Source organism: Scyliorhinus torazame, chromosome 5 (assembly GCF_047496885.1).
Source record: "Scyliorhinus torazame isolate Kashiwa2021f chromosome 5, sScyTor2.1, whole genome shotgun sequence".
NCBI classification, from domain to species: Eukaryota; Metazoa; Chordata; class Chondrichthyes; order Carcharhiniformes; family Scyliorhinidae; genus Scyliorhinus; species Scyliorhinus torazame.
The window spans coordinates 266,781,039-266,806,985 of NC_092711.1; the positions used below are offsets into that span (position 1 = coordinate 266,781,039).

At 43.5% G+C, this 25,947-nt stretch overlaps 1 protein-coding gene across 1 annotated transcript; it reads left to right on the forward strand.

The window, feature by feature from the left end:
* Window positions 1–517: 517 nt before the first annotated feature.
* Window positions 518–24,227, forward strand: pdzd11 (PDZ domain containing 11). The gene is made up of 7 exons (XM_072505516.1): window positions 518–666; window positions 7,677–7,820; window positions 13,176–13,259; window positions 14,365–14,421; window positions 16,135–16,233; window positions 18,717–18,777; window positions 22,915–24,227. The coding sequence occupies exons 2-7, from the start codon at window positions 7,710–7,712 to the stop codon at window positions 22,947–22,949; spliced, it is 447 nt and encodes a 148-aa protein (XP_072361617.1). The 5' UTR covers window positions 518–666; window positions 7,677–7,709; the 3' UTR covers window positions 22,950–24,227.
* The last annotated feature ends 1,720 nt before the right edge of the window (window positions 24,228–25,947 follow it).

Below are 25,947 nucleotides of genomic sequence, written 5' to 3' on the forward strand. Positions count from 1 at the left end.
ATCCACATTAACATATCATGGTGCAATCAAACACACACTGATGGACAGGTAGTTGGACCAACCAACACACACACACATCGCAGCCAATCACCAGTGAGAGCATGCACTATAAAACAGGGAACACCACAGTTCCTGCTCATTCTACCAGGAGATAGCTCAGAGCACGGAGCTCACAGTGTGCCACTCAGACATACACCATGTGCTGAGTGCCTCACTAAGACAGTGCTAAGGCTGGGTCCACAGGTTAGCTGGTGAACTACGAACCACAGCCAGAATAATAAAACCGAGTTGTACCATCTACAACCATGTTGGTTCGTTTGTGTATCGGAACACCCAACACAACATCCAACTTGTCAATGTCCCTCTGAAGTCGCTCAGCGTCATCCTCACCATTCTCTATTCTCCCTAGCTTACTTTCAACTGCAAATTTAGAGATTTTGCCCTCGACAACAAAAAAAACTCCCCTCCTTCCCATGACTCCGTCACTCACCCGTGGCCCCGCCCCCTCACCCTTGACTCCGCCCCTCTGTTTAAATTCCAGCGCCGCCCTTGCTGTTTTCCTCCTGCTGCCGCCTGATTATCGCCTGTTTCTATTGGTTACCCGCTGGCAGTTGGGGCCTGCATCGATTGGGCTGGCGAGCTGGGATTTTTCGGTCAGAGGCCGAGGTAAAGGTCGAGGCTGGGGCGTCCTGTCCCGACTGCGCCGTTGGGGCTCTGAGTGCGCCGGGTGCTGGTCGGCCTCTAGCTTTGGTGACGGGTGCTTCGAACTGCCGGCTCGTCTTCCCCAGATCCGGAGCGCCATGTTTCAGGATGATTCCTCTTCGGTTCTCTGCAGCTTTCGGCTGGTTCCTGATTGATAACAGACCTGTCGATCCCACGGGGAATACGGCTGTGGGCTTGTGGCCAGCTCGGGGCAGACTAACCAGCCGAGCTCTGCTCGGTTTCCCCTCACAATTCTGTGATAGCTGACAGCAAAAGTGTGGGTTTCAGTTGGAAAGGCTGCTGCCTGTGAGCTACCTGGAAATTTGCTCAGCCCTTTGATTTAACAAAAAGCTGGGTAATAGCTTGTAGCTCTAATGGAGAACAGGAAATGTCGTGGGGTCAAAGCTGCTGATGAAAATGACCTGTTAAAAATAACATCAGGGAAAGAAAACATAGTTTTACACACCAGATTGCTGAACACTCATTCCGCTTTAACTCGTTTCGAAGCAGAATGGAGGATGCATTCCTGCTTCTTCTGTATTTAGAGGAGTTGTGTGATAAAGAGCCAGCCCGCTGAGGCAACTGGCTAAGGATGAAAAATCTAGGAGAGCACATTCATGGAATAGCAACATCTGATGAATTTTGGTTTATTATTTGCTGGCAAAGTATTGTGCAGGATGTTATTGACTCCAGTTAAATTAATAATTGACTCTTCTGGTTTTCGCCTTCCTTAAAACCGATGATGATTTCCGAGAATAAGCAATGCTTTTATTGTTTGCAGTCAACTCGGATGTGTGCCAATCAAGAGGCGAGGCTGTCATTGGGACATCTTTGTAGGGTGTGCTCCAGAACGGGCTACATGATTTCAGATGAGTTTAGTTTTTTGGGGGTCCTGTGTCAATGGGAGTGCTTTATTAGCTGTCAGTGTTCTTTGGGGTGTACTTTCCTTGCGGACATCAGGAGGTTCTGTGTTTATTAGCACTGGATGCCTCTCAAGCTGTGTTGATCCTAGGTTCCAGAAATATTCCTTATGACTTCCTGGAGGTGGATATTTACAGTATTTGTGTGGTGGCTCCTGAGCCAGATTGAGCAGCCGTGCTCTGTTGTTGGGTAGAGCAGGGTGAGTGAAGCTGTGTGTTGTGTTCTGCCTCTGCTGCCCCCAAGTGTCACCTGTCAGTTTTATATGCGATCCAGTCCTAGCTTGACCTTAGCTCCAGTGTTCTAGAGGTGTTGCCAGTAGTTCAAAGTACGATTAGGGGTGATGCCCAGATATTTTGGCATTGGGTTGTGTGAGACTGGTCAGCCGCAGAACTGGTTATGAAGTTCTTACCTGGCCTTGAGTTGTTCAGATGCAAGGTTGAAGCGACAGTCTTGGGAGAGTGTTTGGTCGTAGTTTAGATTTTCTGAAGTAGGTTTCCAGAGAACAAAGATCGTTTTCTCAATGTCCTGAAGTTCTTTAGCCAGGAAAGCCAGAGCCAAAATGTCAGTATTTGTGAAGATCTGAGAGTGGTAGATCATTGTGTTATATTTTGAAGAGGACTGATTCCCTTTGGGAGCCTTTGTTATGCGTGTGCAGTTGGTTTGATCATCCAAGGGGCACATGGAACTGTTAATCATGGAGTTGATTGGTTGTAGGGTTTTCACACGACAGATGATTTTGGAAAAGTGTCATCAGCATGCCTGTGCACCACCCTGTGTCGCAGCCATAGTATAAGTTAACAAAGGTGGTGCCTGTCTTCAATCTTAACCTGGGAACTGACCTGTCTGATGAAGTCCAGGTTTTAACATTCCCTGGAAATTCTATTAAATTCTCAATCTCTAGGCCCAGGGAAGATGTTAGCTCTTGCTCCATGAGGAACAACAAGTTGTGACCATGGCTATCCAAGTCAGTCCATCGCCCAAATACTAACCTTCTGCCTTAAGAGATTAATTACTGATGGCATCGCTGTGCCAGCTGAAGGTGTTGAATGGATCATTAACTCTAGCCATATGAAAAAAGTTAATAAAATTAAAAGATAGCATGTGCCCAATAAGGGAATAGAAAATTGAATAACACCACACTTGCATGGGTGTTTGTGGTGGCTAGGAACAGGTCTGCACCTGATTTTAGATAACAAGCTACCTTCCTAGTTGGGAGTCTTGTTCAAACAGCTGCGAGAGACTTGGAAAGCAGAGGGGTTACATGTACAGTATTTAATATAAGATGGTGGAGTTTGAGTACATTAACAATAGTTCAGGAACGACTGGCTTAGTGTCTGAATAAACATCACGAAAACAGATGGTCTGGTCATTATATTGCTGTTTGTAGGAGCTTGCTGTGTGCAAATTGGCTACCTTGTTTCTTACATTGTAACTGACTACTTCATTGGCTGTAAAATGCTTTGGGATATCCTGTGGTTGTGAACAGGTGCTATATAAAATGCAGAGTTCTGAATTTTGCTTTCTGAAATTTCGAAGATTACTAAGAGTGGGGTGTTTATTTCCCTTTGCATCATTTTTTAAAATATTACCCATATTAGTGGAATGGGAAGTGTATTGAAATCGATCTTGAAGGCAAAAATTAAAGGGGGTTACCATTGATCAGAAACTGAACTGGACGAGCCATATTAATACTGTGGCTACCAGGGTGGGTGAAAGGCTAGGAATCCTACAGCGAGTAACTCCCCTCCTGACCCCCGCCAACATACCCACCCATCCCAAAGCCTGTCCACCATCTATCTACAAGGCACAAGTCAGGAATGTAATGGAATATTCCCCACTTGCCTGGATGCATGCAACTCCAACAACACTCAAGAGCTCACCACCATCCAGAACAAAGCAGCCTGCTTGATTGCTCCCCATTCCACAAACATTCAAACCCTGCACCACCGACTAACAGTAGCAGCAGTGTGTACCATCTACACGATTCATTGCCGTAACTCGCCAATGTTCCTTAGACAGCACCTTCTAAACCCACGACTACTACATAGAACATTACAGCGCAGTACAGGCCCTTCGGCCCTCGATGTTGCGCCGACCTGTGAAACCACTCTAAAGCCCATCTACACTATTCCCTTATCGTCCATATGTCTATCCAATGACCATTTGAATGCCCTTAGTGTTGGCGAGTCCACTACTGTTGCAGGCAGGGCATTCCACACCTTTACTACTCTCTGAGTAAAGAACCTACCTCTGACATCTGTCTTGTATCTATCGCCCCTCAATTTAAAGCTATGTCCCCTCGTGCTAGAGATCACCATCAGAGGAAGAAGGCTCTCACTGTCCACCCTATCCAATCCTCTGATCATCTTGTATGCCTCAATTAAGTCACTTCTTAACCTCTCTAACGAAAACAGCCTCAAGTCCCTCAGCCTTTCCTCATAAGATCTTCCCTCCATACCAGGCAACATTCTGGTAAATCTCTGCACCCTTTCCAATGCTTCCACATCCTTCCTATAATGCGGCTACCAGAATTGCACGCAATACTCCGAATGGGGCCGCACCAGAGTTTTGTACAGCTGCAACATGACCTCCATGGCTCCGAAACTCAATCCCTCTACCAATAAAAGCTAACACACCGTATGCCTTAACAACCCTCTCAACCTGGGTGGCAACTTTCAGGGATCTATGTACATGGACACCGAGATCTCTGCTCATCCACACTGCTAAGAATCTTACCATTAGCACAGTACTCTGTCTTCCTGTTATTCCTTCCAAAATGAATCACCTCACACTTTTCTGCATTAAACTCCATTTGCCACCTCTCAGCCCAGCGCTGCAGCTTATCTATGTCCCTCTGTAACTTGTAACATCCGTCCGCACTGTTCACAACTCCACCGACTTTAGTGTCATCTGCAAATTTACTCACCCATCCTTCTACGCCCTCCTCCAGGTTATTTATAAAAATGACAAACAGCAGTGGCCCCAAAACAGATCCTTGTGGTACACCACTAGTAACTGGACTCTCAGTCTGAACATTTCCCATCAACCACCACCCTTTGTCGTCTTCCAGCTAGCCAATTTCTGATCCAAACTGCTAAATCACCCTGAATCCCATGCCTCTGTATTTTCTGCAGTAGCCTACCGTGGGGAACCTTATCAAACGCTTTACTGAAATCCATATACACCACATCAACTGCTTTACCCTCATCCACCTGTTTGGTCACCTTCTCAAAGAACTCTATGAGGTTTGTGAGGCACGACCTACCCTTCACAAAACCGTGTTGACTATCTCTAATCAAATTATTCCTTTCCAGATGATTATACATCCTATCTCTTATAAGCCTTTCCAAGATTTTGCCCACAACAGAAGTACGGCTCACTGGTCTATAGTTACCGGGGTTGTCTCTACTCCCCTTCTTGAAGCAGGGGACAACATTTGCAATCCTCCAGTCTTCTGGCACTATTCCTGTCGACAAAGATGACTTAAAGATCAAAGCCAAAGGCTCAGCAATCTCTTCCCTAGCTTGCCAGAGAATCCTAGGATAAATCCCATCCAGCCCAGGGGACTTATCTATTTTCACATTTCCAGAATTGCTAACACCTCCTCCTTATGAACCTCCAGCCCTTCTAGTCTAATAGCCTGAATCACAGTATTCTCCTCGACAACATTGTCTTTTTCCTGTGTGAATACTGACGAAAAATATTCATTCAGCACCTCTCCTATCTCCTCGGACTCCAAGCACAACTTCCCACTACTGTCCTTGACTGGCCCTACTCTTAACCTAGTCATTCGTTTATTCCTGACATATCTATAGAAAGCTTTAGGGTTATCCTTGATCCTACCTGCCAAAGACTTTATATGTCCCCTCCTGACTCTCTCTTTAGGTCCTTCCTAGCTAACTTGTAACTCTCGAGCGCCCATCTAGAAGGACTACCATCTAGAAGGACAAGACCAGCAGTTACCTGGGAACCCCACGAACTGGAGGTTCCCCTCCAAGTCACTCACGACCCTGACTTGGAAATGTATGTTGCTGAGGCAACATCCTGGAACTCCCTCCCTAACAATACAATGTGGGTACCTACACCTCAAGGACTGCAGCGTTCAAGAAGGCAACTCACCACCACCTTCTGAAGGGCAACTAGGGATGGGCAATAAATGCTGGCCTAGCCAGTGGCACCCACATCCTGTACATGAATTTCAAAAAGAATGACGCTACCAACTTGTAAATTTGTTCGTAATTTGTAATGTGTAAATTGTAAAAATCTTGCTGTTGTGCAACATGCAGGGTCAGCTCTGCTGTGAGGTGGCATTATAGGTATATATAATATAATGTAGTAAGTGGTATGAAAAAAGTATTTTAAAAATATTTTTATTTCATTTATTTGTAACACATCGGCAGAAAAATAACGTTAAAAAGGGAAAAGATATAAACAGGTATGAATACAAAAGAAACTTATATACAGATACAAGGTATATTAACATTGGCTCACAGTGATCAGTTGCCACAGCTGTACTGTTTAACTATCTACATGTTGCCCCATGGTATTAAAACGTACCAGGGGCATGTTTGAGACAACCAAGGCATAGCCTGTTGCCCCCTTATTGGTTGCTGGTCACAGACAGATTTGGCACAGTAGCGACCTTGGGGCGGACAAGCTCCAGAAAGGGAACGAGCTCCGATACGTACAACTAAGAAACCTCTTCCGCAAGAATACTGCAACGTGCCCCCAGCTACCCGGGCACACCCGACTGGACAGACCTCTAACATCGGACGCACTAGGGGACATTTACTGTGCTGACATGTATGGAAGACTGATATAGGACGTAAGGGCCTCGCTGGACGAGACACAGGAAAAGTGGGAGGAGGAGCTGGGGATAGCAAAAGGGGGAGGACTCTGGATCGAAGCACTGCATAAGGCAAACTCCACCTCCTCATGTGCAGGGTTGAGCTTAACGCAGCTAAAGGTAGTGCCCAGGGCGCACTTGACTAGAGCACACATGAGTGGGTTCTTCCTGGAGGTGGAAGGCAAATGTGAATGTTGCCAGGGAGGTCTGGCCAATCACCTGCATGTTCTGCTCCTGTCACAGACTTCTCGGCTTTTTTCAAGGCCATGTCCAAGGTTGTGGGGTGAGGGTGTAGCTGTGCCCGCTATTGGCGATCTTCGGGGTATCAGAACAGCCGGAGCTCTTTATGGGGAGAGGAGCATCTGCCCTAGCCTTTGCCTCGCTGATCGCCTGCTGGAAACTCCTGCTTGGTTGAAGGTCAGCAGCACGGTCCAAGGCTGCTGACTGGCTGTTCGACCTCGTGGAATTCCTCAAACTGGAAAAGATAAAATGTGCTATTGGAGAAAAAAATATTTTCAAGAAATTACTTCACAGTTAACACTAACATGACGAGGACAGTTTCAAATTAACAAAAGGCTAGTACAGTGGTTAGCGTTGCAGCCCCACGACACCGAGGACCCTGTTTCGATCCCGGGTCTCTGTCCATGTGGAGTTTGCACATTCGTCCCGTGTCTGCGTGGGTCTCACCCCCACAAACCCAAAGATGTGCAAGGTAGGTGGATTGGCTACGCTAAATTGCCCTTAATTGGAAAAAATAAAAAATAACTTTTATAAACAATTTAAAAAAAAAAAAAATCAAAGTGCTAATTTACAAATGCTGTGTAGTTCTCAGATACTAATCAACCTGTGGAGCAGTGGAGGTAAATCCTAATCATCTTCATCCCCAGGCCTGTTTTAAACGAGACCTAATCAAGTCTGTACATTCATGTTGCAGATGAATGAATGTTTTCTATTTCTTAGTGGAAAAACACACTAGAATCATTAAGAAGCATCTTGATGTAGTGATGAGTGGACTCTAGGTTCTTTCTGGCTGAATAAACTAAAGTAGGCTGAATTGCCCTTGTAGTTTGTATCTAGCGATGTAAAAAAAAAAATTAAAAATTTTAGGTGTGTGTGTATATATATATATATATATATATCCTCTCATAGTGTGCATCGAGCAAAAATGTTAGACATTCACTGCAGTTTATGGACCTGCTTTTTACAGATTTTACCAGATTACAATCTCTGAAGGAATCCAATGTCGAACCGGGTATATGTGGACCCAAAAGGCAATTATGATGACTATCAATATCCAGTAGTGTTTTTGCCACCATACGAGAATCCCCCTGCCTGGATCCCAGTACAGGAGGTAACAATATTGTTTATCTAAGTTCTTTTTAATGTGTTTGTGACATCGACCATTGTGGTACTGAGTAATGCAGACAAAAAAGCCCAGACTTGATACCTGATCTTTTGAATGAACTGGAATTCTGTGAGCAGTTTTGGTCCCTTTATCTGGCATTGGAGGCGGCCAGAGAAGGTTCACTCGGTTGATCCCGGGTATGAAGAGATTTTCTTATGAGGAGAGGTTGAGTTGGTTGGGCCTATACTCGTTGGAGTTCAGAAGAATGAGAGGTGACTTTATTGAGACTTATAGAGTTCTCATGGGGATTGACAGGGTAAATGCTGAGAGGTTATTTCCCCTTGTAACTTCATTGCAGTTTTAATGAAAGTCTACTTGTGACAAGAATAATATATATTAGAGAAAGTATCGTAAAGTAGGAAGGAGTACAGATGGCTTCCCATGTTTAGAGCAGAGTCAACTAAAGACTTGGCCACCAGTGGTAAAGCAACTTAAACCAGGGATACTGAAGAGGCCACAATTAGATGATTACAAATATCTGCGGTTTGTGGGGTTGGAGGAGATTTTAGAGAAGTGGGGGGTGGTGGGGGTGGCAAGGTCATAAAATGATTTGTAAACGAGGATTAAAATTTAAGAATTTGCTTGATTGGGAGCCAATGCATGTCATTGAGCATAAGGGTGTCAGGTGAATGAGACATGGCACTAGTTAGGACATAGACAGCAGATCTGGAGTTTACAGAGGGTATATTTTGAGAGATCAGCTAGGAGTGCATTGGAAGAGTCTAGTCCAGCGATTTAAATAATAATCTTTATTATTGTCACAAGTAGTAGGCTTATATTAACACTGCAATGAAGTTACAGTGAAAGTCCCCTAATCGCCACACTCTGGCACCTGTTCGGGTACACTAAGGGAGACCTGCATGAGGATCTCAACATGCAGGTGAGCTGAGGCAGGAGAAAAGTAAGATAATTTTACGGAGGTGAAATGGGCAATCTTGCTGAGTGTCATCAACATACATGCATGTGAAAATTAACATTGTGCTTTCAGATGTTGGCAAATAGGGGCAGCATGTAAATGAGAATTAAGAGGGAGTCGAGGATCATTCCTTGGTGATACCAGAGGTAACTGTGCAGGAGGATGAGCCATATTAAGTAATGCTCTGGTTACAATAAGACAGATGAGAATAGAACTGGGTGAGAGCTTTTTCACTCAGTTGGATAGCAGTGGGGAGGTGTTGGAGAAGGATGATGTGGTTAGCCATGTAGTCAAGAACTACAGACGGGTCAAGAGGTACGAGGAGGAATAATTTGGTTTTATCACAGGAAACATAGGATGCCATTTTGTGTCTGACCAGTTTTGGTAATATTGCAAGGTGAAAACTTGATTGGAGGGATTCAGTCATGGGGTTCAGGAAAGATGAGCACTGAATTTGGGATGTGACAACATGTTCAAGGACTTCGGAAAGAAAAGGGCGGTTGGAAATGGGCGGTGGTTTGCAAGGATGGGTGGGGTCAAGGGTTTAATTTTTAGGAAAGCGATGATGAAGGTGTTGCTAACTTTGCCTTAGTTTAATTGCTCTGTTTTATCACCTTTGCTCTTGAGTCGCCAGGTATCTATGATACCGCCACGTGGTTCAAGTCCGAGTAATGATCAATAATCCAATACGCCGCTTAGTAAGATTTAAATCAAAGCACATTTATTATAAACAGTAATCACTACTCATGTACAAATTCTACGTCTAAGCTACTTCTACAGCTAACAGGCCAATACTTAACTTGGAACTGGCCCACCAGGTCAGGGAAACAAATGGCCTTTTGTTCGGGTTCTGAGCCTGCGGGCTTCGAAGTTGGTACAGATTGGTAGCTAGGAGCGCCTATCTCGTAGCGAGCGTTGAAGTAAGACTTACAGTTTTGAGCAGCTGTTCAAGAGTGAAGAGCGAGTGAAGAGAGCTGGAAGAGAGCACCTTGAACTTGTGGCTCAATTCTTATAGTCCCCAGGGGATTCCCGCCTTTCGGGGCAGACCCTGTACCTGGTTCCAAGTGATTGGACTTTGTTCGATTTTCTCCAATGCTGGAGCGGTTCCCTGATCGATGGGCGGTCTTGAGGTGGTCGTTCACCTCCTTTTGTGTAGGCTTCTGCTGGCGCCGAAGAGTCTGGTTTTACTTTTATGTGTCTAAATGTTGCTCATTGTTCCCGGGGATTGCTCAGTACTATGCAGATGGCTGGTGTTTTGTTATGTTGATGGTTGCTGGTATCGATCTTGTCTGGCCTTTCCAGAGGTAAATACACAGTCAACCTGCAGCTGCTCGTTTTTGTCCTGTTGGCTGACTTTCCCATCAGCCTTTGCCGTTCGCCATTTTAAATCGGGAGTTAGCCATTTTAAGTGGCTACAAAGGAGAGAGGAACAATACCTGAAGAGAAAGGAAGATCAATAATATTAACTAACATGTAGACCAAGAGGGGAAATTTTGTGATCAGTAGTTTAATTGGAAAAGGTACTGAAAGCAGGACTAAGATCTCATGGACAAGATATACCTGGGATGGGTTTGTTAAAATTCATTTACGGGATGTGGGTGTCACTGTTTAAGCCAGCATTTATTGCCCATCTCTAGTTGCCATTGAGAAGGTGGTGGTGAGCTGCCTTCTAGAACCGCTGCAGTCCCTGATGTGTAAGTAGGGAGGGAGTTCCTGGATTTTGAATCAGCAACAGTGACTGAATGGCGGTATATTTCCAAGTCAGGATGGTGAGTGACTTGGACGAGAACCTCCATGTGATGGTGTTTCCAGGTATCCGCTGCTCCTGTCCTTCTGGATCTGGGTTTGGAAGATGCTGCTCAAGGAACCTTGCCTGACCTCACCACCATCACGAGCAGAGGTATACATTTGGAAGAGCGTCCGCAACATCATCTCTAGATCCTATGAGGTCTCATGGCATCAGGTAAAACATGGGCAAGGAAACCTCCTGCTAATTACCACATACTGATTTCCCCCCATGTGATGAATTAGTACTCTTCCATGGTGAACACTGAGTGGCAAGGGTGCAGAATGTACTTTGGGTGGGGGACTTCAATGTCCATCACCAAGAGTGGCTCAGTCGCACCACCACAGATCATGCTGGTCGAGGTCCAAAAGGACATAGCTTGACTGGGCCTAGGAGGTGGTGAGGATACCAACAAGAAGGAAATGCATACCTAACCTCTCCTCGCCAACCTGCCTGCCGCACATGTATCTGTCCATGACAGTATTAGCAGGAGTGACCATTGCCCAGTTCTTGAGATGTAGTCTTCACATTGAGGATACCCTGAAATGTGTTGTGTGACATACATGCTATGCTAAATGGGATAGATTTTCAACAGATCTAGCAACTCAATTGGGTGACCTTGAGGCGCTGTGGGCCATCAGCATCAGCAAAATTGTACACAACCACAATCTGCAATCAATGGCCCGGCATGTTCCCCCACTCTATCATTACCACCAAGCCGGGGAATCAACCTTGGTTCAATGAAGTACGCCAGGAGCAGCACCACGTATATTTAAAGATAAGGTGTCAACCTGGTGAAGCTGCAGGACTACTTCTGTGCAAAACACCATTAACAGCACGTGTTAAATAGAGTTAAGTGATTCCACAGCCACTGGATAAAATCTAAGCTCTGTAGACTTGCCACATCCAGCTGTGAATGGTGGTGAACAATTGAACAATTCGCTGGAGGAATAGACTCCACAAATATGCTTATTAACAATTTTGGGGGAATCTCTGCACACCAATGCAAAAGATAAGGCTGAAGCATTTGCGACAATCTTCAACCAGAAGTACCATATGGATAATAAATCTTGGCATCCCCTGGATATCTCGAGCATCACAAATGTAAGTCTTCAGCTAATTCGATTCACTACGTGATATCAAGCATTGACTGAAGGCATTGGAAACTGCAAAGGATATGGATCATGAAAATATTCCAGCAATAGTACTGAACACCTGTGCTTCAGAGCTTGCCACGCCCATAAACAAACTTCCAGTACAGCTACAACACTGGTAATTTACCCATCATACCTACACATGCACTCCCATTGGCTCAAGAAGGCAGCTCACCACCACCTTCTCAAGGTCAATTAGGGATGGGTGATAAATGCTGGCCTAGCCAGCGACATGCACATCCTGTAAATGATTAAAAGAAAATGTAACCCAAACAACCCAGGGTTTATACTTAAAAGATAGCTTGTGCCTATTCGATAAGGTCAGAGTTGACAGTGGGAGCAGTTGAACAAGATGATTATTGTTAGACTAGCGGGAGAGTCAAGAGGATCTCCACCGACTTAATTACAAGATTTGAATTAAATATGTAATTCCCAGATGAAAAGAGGTTTGTGTTGTTGATCAACAAAACGTTCCTTGATAGGGATAGAAATTCTGGTGAAAGCGTTGTTAACTCCAGTAACAATATAAGTATTCATATGGGTTTTGCTGTGACAATAATTAATTTAGATTGCTGTGGACATCCCAGAGTATGCCATGTTGTCTTAGAGATGGGTTCTGGGGGTCGAAGGATTTTGTTTAACTTATCTGGATGCTTGCTCAGCAAGCAGTTGCAGACTAGAAATGATGAATAGAACTGAATTCATAGCATAAGTGTCTTATGTTAGTGGTTCATGCATTGTTTAATTTTAACAAAGATTTGTTTTTGTTTAAAAACGTGAAATTTATTTCACTGAGTTTCTTTTAGTTCATTGGGTGTTTCTCTTTGAATATTTCATCTTTAAAGGGGTCATAAAGCAGAGCATATCGGGAGATGTGAGATAACCTAGGGTAAGATGAAAGTTCAGGGAAAGGGATTTTGGTGGCAAAGAAGTCAATGAGCTCCTTGCAATTGTTGATGGAGGAGATGGTCAGGAGGGACTTTAGACTTTGCAGTTCTTTAGCAAGTATTTGATCGGTGAACCTTTTTTGTTTGTTTGCTATTTATATGAATTAGACTATTTAAAGGGTGCCATATTTGCTTTTGCTTGAAGGAGTAACTCTTTTATGAGCTAGTAACGCAATCAGTGGCCTAGTCTAGAACAATGCTGCAGGTAAGCTGCACTTGCACCAAACATACAAAATAATTAAGCAGACAAGATTGACGTTTCAAAATGTAATTTTCTTTCTAATTAAACTTAAAGCGTATATTATAAAATAAGCCATCCTAAACTGAGATACTTGAGAGTTGTGAGGTGGTATTTTTAAAATGTTGTCCTTTCTGTACTCTGGTCAGTGTCGGTGCAACATTGGGCATGAACTTGAATTTGGACTTTTCAGGGAATGAAGAATATGGTTCTATGTGAAGTATACAAAATTTAGAAGTGATATTTCATTGATTCTTTAGCGGTTACATCACTCGGACTACAACAATGAGCTGACCCAGTTCTTGCCTCGAATAATCCAGTTGAAGAAACCCTCTGGGACTCAGGTAATAAATCTTCATCTCCAAGCGTGTCTTTGTAAATTAGAGGAAGTTATTAAGTCTTGAGTGCGTTGTCTTCTGTTGACCCAATGTTTAATCTTTAGTGCTTAAGTTTTTTTGTGAGGGGTAGGGTTTTTTACCTTTTATAACCGTTTTATTTTCAATCAGTTTAAAAAGTAATCCAATGAGTTGCAAAGTTTTGGCTTGCAAAAGGTTGTACTTCATGAGTGGTAGGATAAGGGTTTGATCTGTGATTGCCACAGATAATGAATTCCTGACCAAATCCAAGACATGCAAGGTTGGTCAAAAGGAGGAAGAAAGGAAGACCTGAGAATTCCAATCCACAGAGCATGCTTTCCAATCATCAGTTGGCATAGTGAATTTAATAAGTTATTGGGGAGAGAATTCTAGCCTGATCCGATGGCTATACAAGGATTCTATGTGAGATGAGTTTGAAGCAGCCTCACCTCTGTTCCTAGTGGGCATAAGCTCTATATTGGACACAAACTCCTTTGAATAGTGTTCCAATTTTGTGTGCTGGGTTTTTCTTTAAGCGGCCAATTGGTTCAGTTGATTTGGGGCGAAGAAAATAAGTGCCTGAAAACTGCATCTGGTTGTCAAGCAATGCTAGTTAAATTTTCTGAGTGCAGCCCAAAGTAAAGGTGATTTGCTACAAATTTTAAAAAGGGCAATATTAGTTGGAATTTTGATGTTAATGTTTGGCCTAGAGGCAGAACGGTGGAGCAGTGGTAGCACTGCAGACTCACGGCGCCGAGGTCCCAGGTTCGATCCTGACTCTGAGTCACTGTCCGTGTGGAGTTTGTACATTCTCCCCGTGTTTGCGTGGGTTTCACCCCCACAACCCAAAGATGTGTAGGGAAGGTGGATTGAACACGCTAAATTGCCCCTTAATTGGAAAAACATTAATTGGGTACTCTAAATTTATAATTAAAAACAAAAAAATGTTTGGCCTATTCTGTTGAAGCTAATTTAGCGCTTGCCGTGGCTGGCACTGGATTACTTGGCAGGGCTTTATCTGAAGGATAACACAATGCTATCTTGGATGTCCTGTAATTTTAGATGTTACACAAACTTTATGTATTTCCTGCAGCTTGGATTCAACATCCGAGGGGGCAAGGCCTCACAGCTTGGCATCTTCATATCAAAGGTTTGTTTTCTTTGCTTAAATGTGTTACGGCTTTGTGCACTTCCGTTAAACATGATGCTCCGGTTAGGTTCTTGGAGTTTATTGCTTGAACAATTCCAAAGGCACAGGTCTGTAACCTGTCAGCCAGAACATAATGAGTATTCAGTTAGCAGGTGGCTGCTGGATGAATTCTGATAAACTCTAATTTTCAAATTGCTGGCCTTCTGCATTTAAATCCAATTCAGGCTGATGGATGGACATTTCTTTTGTCTGCTGGCCTTGAGGGTCCGATGTGAAATGAATTTTTATAGTCTCAATCCTATCCCAGTGATCATGACACCATAGCATGCAGCTTTCCTAATTCAGCACTTAACTGGCAGTGTCACTCACTAAAGCTGATGAAAAATAGAAAAAAACAAGCTGTTGTAGTTTGAATCATTTTTCCAACAATACATCTTCACCTTGGGACAGAGTAGAAGATTTAATACATTGTTGGATCTGTACTTTGTTAATATATTTATGGGTCGCCGCACTATATATTCATCTTACAAAACTCGAGACTGAGCTTCTTGGGTGAAGTCAAGTATAGCTTTATTTATGTCAGTTTTAAAGTGTACTGGTCAAGTCAAATTTTATGCGAATACAGAATCTAGAAAGTTGTTTTGTCCAATGCAAATAAAGATGTTTGAGTTGAATTCAAAATACTATTCAATTTGTGGTAATTTCTTCAGATCAAAATGCATAATACAAAAATGAAACAAAAGGAAATAGCTGTTTGCAAAGCAAAGTGAGAATAGGTTTCAAATGTTAGGTTAAAGATGAATTCAGAGAGAGCGAGAGATGATTTTGGAGAGAGCAAAAACGGTTCACTCTTGGTCTCATAAGGAAATCATAATCTTTTGAGGCTCTGTCCCCTTTCTGACTGTGATTGAGTTAAAATAATTATAATTCATCTAATTGATCAAAATGTCTGTCTATCAAGTTTTTTTTGTTTAAAAAAAAAAAAAAAAAATTTAGAGTACCCAATTATTTTTTCCAATTAAGGGGCAATTTAGCGTGGCCATTCCACCTATCCTGCACGTCTTTTGGGTTGTGGGGGTGAAACGCACGCAGACACGGGGAGAATGTGCAAACTCCTCACGGACAGTGGGCCAGGATTCGAACCCGGGTCCTTAACGCCGTAGGCAGCAATGCTAACCACTGTGCCACCGTGCTGCCTGTCCATCAAGTTTTAAGAGATAATATGGCATGGGAAATCTTCTCTTCTGTTTCCATAATATGGTGTGATCGAACCACCTATTTCCCACCATGTTTTCTAGAACTGGGATGTTTGCCCAGTAATGATAACAGTGAGTCTATTTTGCAACATGGATAGTCAGTTTGAATACTGACTTCCTTATCAGATCTTTTCCCATGCTCTCAGCATTCTCTGCTGTCATGGCTAATATATGATTTTTAATAGTATAATGTCACTAAATAATTTCTTCCCTTAAACTTTTATTACCTATAAGAAAAGTAGGTTTCTATCACACATGCACAAAAATAATTCTCACCTTCCCCTTTCTCTGCACCACCTTTGGCTGAGACAGAGGCCACTTGTTGACTTGCTGCAGAGTCAGCACTGCACAGAAGACCTAGAAAGTTGAGAATATTTTTTACTAAGAATGGTAATATGTTTGTGTGCATTTTCTTGAATACTAACACAAACGTCCTGTTAATTGCCTTTTGCAATAGGTGATTCCTGATTCTGATGCAGATCATGCAGGACTGCAGGAGGGAGATCAGGTCCTTGCTGTGAATGACATTGACTTTCAAGATATAGAACATAGCAAGGCAAGTACCAGAGTCAGAACACAAAGGTATAGAATTAGAATGTTTATAATGGCAGGTTATGTCAATTCTTAAGAGAAAAGGTACATGGGTCATGAGTTTTGAAAGTTAATGGAAGGGGTCCTCAATAGTGCTATAAAGTGGCGCTTAATAACCTGATCATCGATTCTCAGTTCAGGTTCCGTCAGAGCCACTCTGTTCCTGACCTCATTACAGCTTTGGTTCGAACATGGACAAAATAACTCAACTCCAGAGGTGAGAGTGACTGGCATCCAGGCGGCATTTGACCAAGTTTGGTTGAAGTTTAGACGAGTAAGAGGCAACTTGATTGAAACATACAAGATCCTAAGGGGTCTTGACAGGCTGGATGTTAGAGAAGATGTTTCTTCTCATGGGAGAATCTAGAACTAGAGGTCACTATTTAAAAATAACAGGTTGTCCATTTGAAATGGAGATAAGGCGAAAATATTTTTCTGAGGGTCGTGAACCTTTGCTTCCATCGCTTTCTTAAGAGAGTTCCAGAGTCTTTGAATATTTTTAAGGCAGAAGTGAATAGATTCTTGGTAAGCATTGGGGTGATGGGTTATCGGGTAGGCAGGATGCAGATTTGAGGTCACTATCAAATCGGCCATTATCTTATTAAATGGCAGAGCGGGCTCGAGGGCCCCAATGGTCTACCAGTCCTTGTTCTTGTGTATCAAGGAGCCCTAGCAAAACTGAAGCCAGTGGGAATGGGGAGAAAACTCTCAGTAGGTTGAGATCGTAACTAGCACTAAGTAAGATAGATGGTTGTGGTTGTTGGAGGTCAGTCATCTCAGCTCTAGGACATCATTGCAGCAATTCCTCAGGGTAGCGTCCTAGCCATAACCATCTTCAGTTACTTCATCAATGACCTTGCTTCCAGCATAAGGTCAGAAGTAGGGATATGGAAGACAGATGACCAGCAGCAGCAACCCAGGGGGGGGGGGGGGGGGGGGGGGGTTTAGTTTAGTTTAGGTCAAAGATAAAGGGGTTTTGTTACTTGTGTATTGTTAAAAATTTCTGTATTGTTATTGTTGCGTTTGCTTTGTAAGAGGGGAAAAATTGTTGTTTGGGAAAAAAATTTCAATAAAACATATTAAAAAAAAGAGTAGGGATATCTGCTGATGATTGCACAATGTTCGCAACTCCTCAGATACTGATAATAATCTTTATTGTCACAAGTAGGCTTACATTAACACCGCAATGAAGTTACCGTGAAAAGCCCTTCATTGCCACATTCCGGCGCCTGTTCGGGTAAATGCAGTCCATGCCCAAATGCATCAAGACCTGGACAAGATCCAGTCTTGGATCGACAAGTCGCAAATAACATTCACATCATGCAAGTGCCAGGCAATAACCGTCTATCTAACAAAAGAGAATCTAACCATCGCCCCATGACATTCAATGCTGAATCCTGGGGATTACCATTGACCAGAAACTGAACTGAACCAGCCATATGAATACCGTCCTACAAGAGCAGGCTAGAGGCTGGGAATTCTGCGGAGAGTAACACCCCTCCTGACTCCCCAAAAAGCCTGTCCACAATCTCCAAGGCCCAAATCAAGAGTGATGATGAAGTACTGTCCCTTTGCCTGAATGAGTGCATCTCATGTAACACTCCAGAAGCTAACACCATTTAGGACAAAGCAATCCACTTGATTGATACCCTATCCACAAAATATCACTCCCTTCACCACCAACACACAGTAGCAGCAGCAGCATGTACCATCTGCAAGATTACAACGTGCACTACAGGAACTCATCAAGTCTCCTTGGACAGCACTTTCCAAACCCATGACCACTACCATATAAAAGGACAGCAATACATGGAAACACTACCACCTACAAGCTTCCCTCTAAGTCACTCACCATCCTGATTTGGAAATATAGCGCCGTTCTTTCACGGTTATTGGGTCAAAATCCTGGAACTTCCTCCCTAACAGCACTGTGAGCGTATCTACACCACATGGATTCCAGCCATTCAAGAAAGCCGCACACTACCGCCCCTCAAGGGCAATTAGTGGTGGGCACTAAATCCTGGCTCTAGTCAACAAAGCACACATTCCTTGAATGAATAAATGAAAGAAAACTCCAATTCAGGATATGCCTCAGTGACCAGTGTGTGGTTGTGGTTGTTAATGGTGATGGGTGTCCCATCCACATGATTGATCTTTCAGTTTTGTATCTTGAGCCTGATAAAACTTGTCTGATCACACAAGAGACAAACACCAGTTATTTGTGCATCATGATTCATCATTTGGGTTAAAGTTCAAGGGAATTTAAATTAGTTATTTTTTTAAAAATTGTTGATGATCGGACATGGTGCTAATGTTGGATGGGTTCTGGTTCAGATAACTTGTGTTTATTATGGCAACAAAACATTGTTCCTGTTAGGGAAAATAAATCATCTATTTCCATTCCAAGCTTTTTTTCTTGTTTGAGTTGTATTCATTTCTCTTCTTTAGGCTGTTGAGATCTTGAAATCTGCCAAAGAAATTACAATGAGGGTTCGCTATTTTCCATACAGTAAGTAGAAACCTAATTATTTTGGGCTTTAGAATGAAGCCTGTTTTGCCATTTGTAATGAAATTGGGGCTGATCTCAAATTCATTTATCTGCCTTTGCCTTTGAACCATATCCCTTTACAACATTATCTGACACGAGTCTAACAATCGGGAGTCATGAAAGTTTCAATTATCTAGCATCCACAGGTGTTGCAGGAGAGTCCCAGATTTTGATTATCCTGTGTAAGAAGAGCTGCTTCCTGATTTCGGTACTAAATGACCTGACCATAATTTTAATATGTTCTCCTGTTCTGGATTCCCTTAACCAAGAGAATAGATGCTCTTAATATATTCTATTGAATCCTTTTTATTTTAAATAGATTAGTTAGATCACTCCTTAATCTTAGACACTCGAGGAAATGATTAGTCAAGTTAATGCAACTTATCCTCAGTTTATTTCTTTAATCCATGGTATCATTCTGGTGAAGCATTAGGGCAGCACGGTAACAATGTGGATAGCACAATTGCTTCACAGCGCCAGGGTCCCAAGTTCGATTCCGGCTTGGGTCACTGTCTGTGCGAAGTCTGCACATCCTCCCCGTGTGTGCGTGGGTTTCCTCCGGGTGCTCCGGTTTCCTCCCACAGTCCAAAGATGTGCAGGTTAGGTGGATTGGCCATGATAAATTGCCCTTAAGTGTCCAAAATTGCCCTTCGTGTTGGGTGGGGTGACTGGGTTATGGGGATAGGGTGGAGGTGTTGACCTTGGGTAGGGTGCTCTTTCCAAGAGCCGGTGCAAACTCGATGGGCCGAGTGGCCTCCTTCTGCACTGTAAATTCTAGGGATAATCTATGGAATCTGCACTGCATGCATTTCCAGATATTGTGTCCAGAAATGAATAAGTTTGCTCTGACCAAGTCGCAATACAAATGAAGTATAATTTCCCACCCTTTATATTCCGATCCTTTTAAGATAATTTGCTTTTTTGATAGCTTTTTGTTCCTGTCTACTAGATTTTAGAGAAATCATCTCTTAACACATGTTGCAAATACTGCAATTTGTCTTTCCTGGACTCCATGGATGACTGTCCCCACATTGAACTTATCTTGTCACAGATCCTGCCATTCACTTCATCTGTCTATGTATCTTTGCAATTTCCTGCTCCTTCCGACACTACTTACTACCTCTCCAATGTAGTCACAATGCTCCAGAGTTGCTGTTGTTATTTCTCTTGCTGCACCTTGTGTTGCACACGGCAGACTTCATCTGTTCCCATGGTGAGGTTTTTGCTGGAACAGATCACTAACCTTTTGCCAGAGGCTTATAACTTGAGAGATACTATGCTGCATCGTAGTATCTGCTGTTCTTGATACAAGAGTTGATACTCAACCTGTTGGCTGAGTTGTGAACGCGCCTTCCTTGGTCATCAGGCACTTGGGTAGGAATTGCACCCAGAGCATGTGGCTCAGGCAGGAACATTACCTACTGCGCCACAAAACCTCCTTTCCAATCAGAGTATTTATATTCTGTCTCCTACCTCTCAATCAATTTTCAACCCATGTTGCAAGGTTGCCACTAATTTATGTGCAATCTTTGTACCAACCCTTTGTACCAATCTTATCGAATGCCCTCAAAGTCCATGCAGATGACAGCAACAGATGATCGAGAATGCCACGACCGATCGCTCACGACCCTGCTGACACCCGCCCATGGCCCATCTGCGGGTCGCGACCCTGAGTTTGAAAAATCCTGGCTTGGGGTGAAACATTCTTTCCCCTGGGTCAGAATGCTGTGGGTTCAAGTTCCCCACCAGAGATTTGAGCATACTTCAATGCAAAATTGAGAGTGCATCAGTGATGTCATGTTTTGGATGAGATGTTACTATGGCCCTGCATGTGCCACCACAGATGTATGTGCAAGATCCAATTGCACAATTTTGAAGAAAACTAGAGGAGCTCTTCCTAGTATCCTGGCTAATACTTATTTCTCAACCAACACAAAATAAAAAATAGGTTACCTGGTCATTATCACATTGTTGTTTGTAGGAACCCGATGAGTGCATATTGGCTGCTATGTTTCCTATCTTACAACAGTATTCAAAAATAATTTGGTAGCTGTAAAATGCTTTGGGAGGTTGTCTTGTGGTGCGGTGGGTAGCATCCTTGCCGCTGAGCCAGAAGCTCTGGGTTCAAGTCCCACCCTAGGACTTGATGGTCACAAACACACACTCTAAAAGTTCATACATACAAACAAATAAATGACAGAATGGGAGGGTAGACTAAGCAATTTGGAGTCCAATAAAATTTCAGGAGTATACTGCACTTGAAGTTTGGTGACTTGGCTAGCTTCAGACAGAACTCAAGTGCTCCTGCTGCTTTTGGAGAAAGATGATTTAAAGATGCAGATGGATAATTCATCTGTTCTTCTGGAGGCAGAAGTGCTGGGTTGAGTTTTCAAAATTTCTCTGGAGCACCTGGATAGTCAAAATCAGTTCACAACTTGCAAGATGGGGAAAGAAAGAGCATGAGGGAGGGAATCCAGGCAGGGTCTTGCTCATTCAGCATCTCAGTTGCTTGTTCTCTTCTGCAAAGAACAGAGTGCTTAAACACACAAAGGGTTAACTCGTCTCTAAATGCCAGTGACTCCAATATGGTTCGGGTTAGTTAAATCAAGGCTGGGAATTCTTATCTCAGCCAGGATCTCATTTTCCAAGTGATCATGTCTAATCATAGAATTCATCGTGCAGAAGGAGCCTATTCGGCCCTTGGAAAGAGCACCCTATTTAAGCCCACACCTCCGCTGTATCCCCACCTAACCTTTTTTGGACATTAAGGGCAATTTCGCGTGGCCAATCTACGGTCCAAAGATGTGCAGGTTTGGTGGGAGGAAACTGGAGCACCCGGAGAAAACCCACGCAGAGTGAAGTGTGTTCCAGTCCTGTTGGGGGAGATAGTGCGAACTCCACACAGACAGTCACCTGAAGCCGGAATTGAACCTGCGTCCCTGGAGCTGTGAGGCAGCAGTGCTAACCACTGTGTCACTGTATGAGAGGTGACCAAAACCTGCTCATTGGTAGACTTTAAGGAGAATCTTGAAGATTAATAAATACATCTCCCAGCAAGTCCTAAAATGGATTGTGGAGTAGGGATATTACTGTAACTAATGATTTCCACATTATTAGTGCACTGGTTAACACATTCTCATGTTAAATTCCTGTAGACTTCAACGTGGGGAGGCTGTGGCTCTGAAGCTATCATTCCGCTTTGGCCAACCAGAAAACTCCTGCTCTTATTGCCTTGGCTGTATTGGATTTACAGATTGATGATCAAATTGTTTGGTCACATTACAAATGCACTTTCCGTGTCCATCAAGTTCCAAAGTGGGACACTAACCTGGAGCTTCTGGCTCTGAGTTATATATTCTAGTACTGCAGTACAAGATCTCCTTGGTTGTCATATATCCTTGCTTTGACTGCCCAAACATTTCCGTAATATGAATCAGATGCCAAAATTGACTTAGACCATTTTCACTGTTATATTTGTGATGTAGAAGGATTGGCCATTAGGTTTTAAATAAACCCAAAAAAAATCAGCTTAAATTATCCCCTACTGTGGTCTATTCTGTACACTGTCCAGTTTTATCCATGGGTAGTAAGTACAGTTAATTTGTTCAGTGTTCACAAAAATAGGTGACTTGCAGAGAAATAAGATCTGAGTGCCATCGATGAGGATCTAAACAAAGAGTGGGGAAGCATTGCTTTTCTTTTGTTTGTTGTGTTGGGTATGATGAAAGATCATAATTCAGCAGAGATGCTAACAAGAATTCCATTTCTATTATAGCACAACCTTTTACAAATGGGGATTCACAAACTCCAGAAACAATGATGTAATATAAATGAGGAAAATTGCTGTTGACCGAAGTAAATGGGTTTCACTAGTAGGAGCATCTCTCTTTTTGTTGTATGTAGCTTAAGCTGTCAGCTCATCCATGCAATATAATTTTGTTTTACATTGCTGGCTTGACTAATCTACCCTCTGATGGTAAATATGGGGAACTTAACAAAAAATATTTTGTCGCATGCACAGTTTTAGGATTGGAAGCTACTTAAATTCTTCATCCTTGTAAATTGGATTGTCAGATTTTATCTTCTTTATTCTTTCAGACTTTCACAGACAGAAGGAAAGGACAGTTCACTAAGAGGAGGCCCTGCTGATAAATAGCCATAAGAGTGGAATCACTGTGCCTTAGAAATTAACTGGCAAGTTTGGTACTTGGAAGATGTCTGGTCAGCTGAGTACAACACCCAGCAGTTGGTTCAATTTGGAGTGAGATTCTGAAATTTGGGATCTCTGTTTGTTGGGAAAATTTGGACTTTATAAACTTTCTTCCCGTGCTATTTTACTAGTATTTATAGTCAGTTTCTGAACAATTGGGGGAAATGCTAATGATCTAGTATTAAGAAGTGAAAATCAGACATGTGCCTGGTTCCATAACTGTCTCGTGAATCTGTAAGGATCGCAAACCTACTAACATCAGAAACTTCCAATTCCAACTAAGTGAATACCTAGCAGGCCACTACTAATACTTATACAAATTGTATAGTGGACTAAAATTTTTAATGACATGCTACATAAGGATTTTCAAGACTTCCATGTGTTGCTTCAAAATCATATCTTGGAAATATGTGGACTACCTTCTGTCTCAAAGCTAGTTGCAATCCTGCTTAATTATTTCCACATAACTATGTAATGAATATGATTTATGTTTAATGCAAGTTGTCAGTTTCAAATTTCCCACTGAAAACAATAGCAGTCATATGATCAAGAGCACGTTCTCAACGTGTCGGCATAGGTTTCTGAGTGCTCCGGTTTCCTCCCACAAGTCCCGAAAGATGTGCTATTAGGTAATTTGGGACATTCTGAATTCTCCCTCAGGGTACCTGAACAGGTGCTGGAATGTGGCGACTAGGGGCCTACTTGTGAAACTAAAATATCATAATCCTCCACTTATAATAGTTTCTTGAACATTCAAATATTGAGCATAATCCTCAGAACCTTATGATTTACTGAATCAAATGCTTTGGTCAGGTTGGTGAATGCAATGAAGAGTTCCTGTTTTTGTTCTCAAACATTGGTCAGAAAGACCAAGCCAGAGATTTCTTTGGAAGGTCTAAAGCCACACGGTCTCTCGGAGGATTTCCTCAGCCACAGGAAATAGATGATTCAGAAGAATGAATGTCAGGATTTTCGCTGCTGTGAGCAAGAGGAAAATAGATTGATACTTTCCACTGCATGATTTCTCTTCTTCTTGAATACAGATACAGAATGGTGAATATAACTTGAGTATGTTATGGATTATAATCGACTAGTGTACATTTGTTAAACCCTTTACGCTTAAAACAAAAATTAAAAATGTTAATAGTTATGTATGTGAGAAAGATTGGACTCCTCTATTAAAAATCCTCATTTGTCTTTGCAGGTTGTTAGCTAGTCTTTGTCTCTGATCGTGAACTACATATTAACTTGATTTCCAGATTGTGCCAAACCGGCACCGCCCCCAATTTGGGCGTCGGAACGTATTCCCTGCCCGATTATGAAATCGGTGTTGGGACGATGAATCCCACCCACAATGGTAGCCAGTCTGACGCATGTAGCCCTGGGGGTGGGTAGCTGGTGGCCTCATTGGCCAGGGCACCCAACCATGGTGGCTGGCATGGGTGCTGGCATGTGGCAGGGAATCCGTTCCGACGCACAAATTGGGGGCGGTGCCGGTTTTCCATCCTCTGCCCTATCTGATTCTAAAGGAGGGCCAGGGCAGGGTTGCTGCCTGACAGGCAGCCATGTGCCAGAACCACCTGGAAATTGCAGCGGCACTTCGGAGTGTGGCCCAGTCACAGCAAGCCATGGCTGGGAACGTCAGTGGCATTGCCCAGGTGCTGGCTGATGTGGCGCAGAGGAGGTGGCCCAGTCCCAGAGGGATATGGCGCACAGACCCAGAAGGTGGTGGCACAATCTGAGATGGCAATGGTCCACTCTGTGTTCCATGCCCACGAGCATGCAGACCCAGGTAGAGACCAGAGTAGGCCTCCTGGACTGGCAGCTCCAGGTGCCAGGAGAGCCTCGGGATAGCACCACTCGCACTCCCATCCCAGGAGAATGGGTGAATGTTGTAGGTGGCCTGGGCTTCCACCACTGTCACCCCAGGGATCTGATGGGACCGCGTGATGGATCACCGAGGTGGATGATGGAAAGTACGACTGTGGGCAGGAGTCAGAAGTTGGGATACAATGCGGTGCACCAGAGCTCTCACAAAGCGGGTTGTCATCATCCTCCACCCCATGGCTGAGACCTAGTGTTACTGCCAACCTAGGTCCTACACCCTGTAGTGCGGCAGGTATGCATCACGTATCAGCTGTTCAGTTATACCTCTTTCAGTTTGCGTAGACTGGCCTGGTATCTGCAGGTGCTCATAGGGGAACATGGATCCCCTCGATCTGGATTGGATGCACCTGTGCACCAAGTCCTGAGATATCCCGGAAAGGTCCCCAATCTGCCTGGAAAGATCCCGTGGGATAAAGGTTCAGAGTAACCGTCACTGATGGTAGGTGGTCAGTGTGGTGCACAGCAAGGTGACTGATTGTAAGCTGCTTCAGTGGCGGTTCGTGCCTGAAAATTGCCCCAGTCCTGTGTGGGGTCACTCCCGCCACTTAGCCCATCTCCCTGGGCCGGCCCCCCCATCCCAGCCACTGTCCGACCCAGCAGTCCACAGTCACGTCTCTATATCCTACCACCACTCTCTCCCTCATCAACCATGATGCCGGTTTCACGAGTGAACTTCGCCGTCCATCGGAGGCAGAGAATCAGAGGCCCCATTAATGATATGCAAACTGTTTACGTGCGCGGTCCAGGACACATTGACGTCACTGTCGAGGCTACGGAGAATTGTGTCAAATTGGCAACTGCTGAGATTTCGGCATCAACCTCATTCTCCGCCCAATCTCTTTTCTCGATTTCGGTGTCGGCCGACGGAGAAACGCCCGAGAGATCTCTAGGACATTCTCATTCTCCTCCATACAGAGTTTTCTTGGAAAGAACTTCCAGCCAATTACTGATCAGTATTTTATCGTTTTGCACAAAGTTTTCCATTGGTCATAAGGTATTTCTCCCCTTAAATGTCTAATTTTCCTACAAGTCAC